Below are 2,240 nucleotides of genomic sequence, written 5' to 3' on the forward strand. Positions count from 1 at the left end.
CATTGTCCAACAACGCAATCATGTCACGTGATAAGGTGGTAGTTTCACACGTGACAGCTTAAGGCTGTGGACAAAAAGTAATATAATATGTAATATTATTACAGTTACTTTATTTTATGGGTAATATGTAACTGTAACTAAATAGTTCAGTTGCAAGTAATATGTAACATGTAACTAGTTACTTTTACAAAGTAACTTGCCCCCAACACTGGTCCTATGTATTTAAGGGTAGAATAAACCAAATACCATGAATTACAAGAAAAATTTTTAGAAATATTTGAAGTGTTTTCTGCTATTAAATTAACACTACACTAGTTTAAAAATTCCAATTGTTTCAGGCACAACCACAAGAGAGATTTTCCAAAATTCAGTCACACATGCACATAGCATTTATTTTAAAACAGATCATGTAACTTAAAAAAAAAAAGAAGCCATTTAACACTAGTCATAGTCCCATTCCAGTACTACAGATAATTTTGACTAATGAAAAGTTATGAATTGGGTACAAAGCCCCATAAATCTAATTGTGATTTTGTGAATAACATTTGGACTTATGGGAACTTTAAAGTAACTGCATTAGGATAGCTATCAAGATTTGCCTACATTGACACAGCCACTGGCGTACTTTAAAAAATTATTTTATAACACACACATGTAACTATAGATATTATGTTAACAACAATGCAAATATACGTACATGTAGTAATGCCGTATAGTTACTATGTGTATGTATAGTTTCAATATTGCATGTGGAAACATTACATTTCATTAAAATGTTATTTCAAAAGGCAAGTATGTGCTATCACTAGATGTCCTCTTCATCTGAAGAATCTTCATCAAAAGGATCTTTCCCAAATTGCTTTTGAATGTAGTACTTTAGACAGTCCTGTTGATCCTCTGGAATAAACGACAAATTATAAACATCTTGAAGAGAAATTTGACCAAGATGATTTTGTTTCCATCCACTGTAACATTCCTTCTGTATAAAAAGTAAATGCCTTTTATGTGTTATGAACTGAGCAGACAATACAGGGATTGAATGAAAACCAGTACAAAACACACAGTACTTTTTATCAATAATAACATTGGGGTATGACATTAAGCATTCCTCAGTTTTTATATCACACATCGGATTGAATGCAACAAACAACCACTTCAGAGTACTACTGGCATGGAAAGCATTAATCAAAGCCATTGCACCATCATCTTGAATGTCATTAAATGATAAATCCAACTGTAGCAAAGTTGTGTTATTTGTAAGTGCAACCGCTAAGGCTTTAGCGCCATCATCACTTATCACGTTGTCTCGTATGTAAAGTGAGGTGAGTGTCTTGTTCACAAATAGTGCATCAGCTACATACTGACATCCCTCATCACTGATTTTGTTAGATCCTAATGCTAAACATATGAGTGTAGTGTTATGTCGTAATATGTTCGCAATCATTCCAGCAGAGTCAACGCTGAGAAAATTCTCAGAAATGTCAAGTAATTTAATATGTGTAATATTTCGCAGTGCTCCACAGATTATGTTCATCCCACCATCATACATGATATTTTCTGAAATATCCAATGACACAAGTGAGCTGTTGAAAATGATAAAATTTGCTATTATGTTAGCAATTTCAAAGTGTAAGCAGCTATTACAGAAATGTAACGATTGAAGCTTCCTGTTTCCCAGAATGGCTTTTATGAGGTCGATATAGCGTACACCAAAACAAGCTAACATAATTTCTGAAACGTCCAGTGAAGTAAGAGTTGGACTGTGTTGTAAAGCATAAGGAAGTGAAACATGAGAGGTGTGTTCTTGAACAGTTTCATCCACATTCTCTCCAGGAAACCAAAACACAGGCTTACTATGAGATATATTAAGTGACAATAAAGTTCTGTTTGTATTTAAAAACTCTGCAATAGCTATAGCTCCTTTGCGTCCTAAGGTATTAGCTGAAATATCTAAAAGTTCAATAGTACTACTCATTGTTAGGCCCTTCAACAGAATGCAAACATCATCACTGGTCATATCTACATTGCTAAGCACTAAAGAACGGATTGAACTGCATGACAATGCATCAGAAATTTCCTTACTGATTTTGATTGGATTATCAACTATTGCAAGTGTTTTCAAACAGTTTGTCTTAATAATAGCTGCAATAATTATAGCACTTGGAGGTAATAACCAATTTTTTTTAAGATACAAGCAGTCAACATTTCTGTTTTCTCTCTCAAAATAATTAACTAAAATA

General features: G+C 33.2%; 1 protein-coding gene across 1 annotated transcript; it reads right to left on the reverse strand.

The window, feature by feature from the left end:
• Positions 1-805: 805 nt before the first annotated feature.
• On the reverse strand, positions 806-2,017 carry LOC136237635 (protein NLRC3-like). The gene has a single exon (XM_066027852.1). The coding sequence runs from the start codon at positions 2,015-2,017 to the stop codon at positions 806-808; it is 1,212 nt and encodes a 403-aa protein (XP_065883924.1).
• Positions 2,018-2,240: the final 223 nt, after the last annotated feature.

Source organism: Dysidea avara, chromosome 11 (assembly GCF_963678975.1).
Source record: "Dysidea avara chromosome 11, odDysAvar1.4, whole genome shotgun sequence".
Classification (NCBI taxonomy): domain Eukaryota; kingdom Metazoa; phylum Porifera; class Demospongiae; order Dictyoceratida; family Dysideidae; genus Dysidea; species Dysidea avara.

What these genes read in the sequence shown, in the direction of transcription:
- LOC136237635 (XM_066027852.1), bottom strand. Translation starts at nt 2,017, where the DNA reads ATGACCAGTGATGATGTTTGCATTCTGTTGAAGGGCCTAACAATGAGT.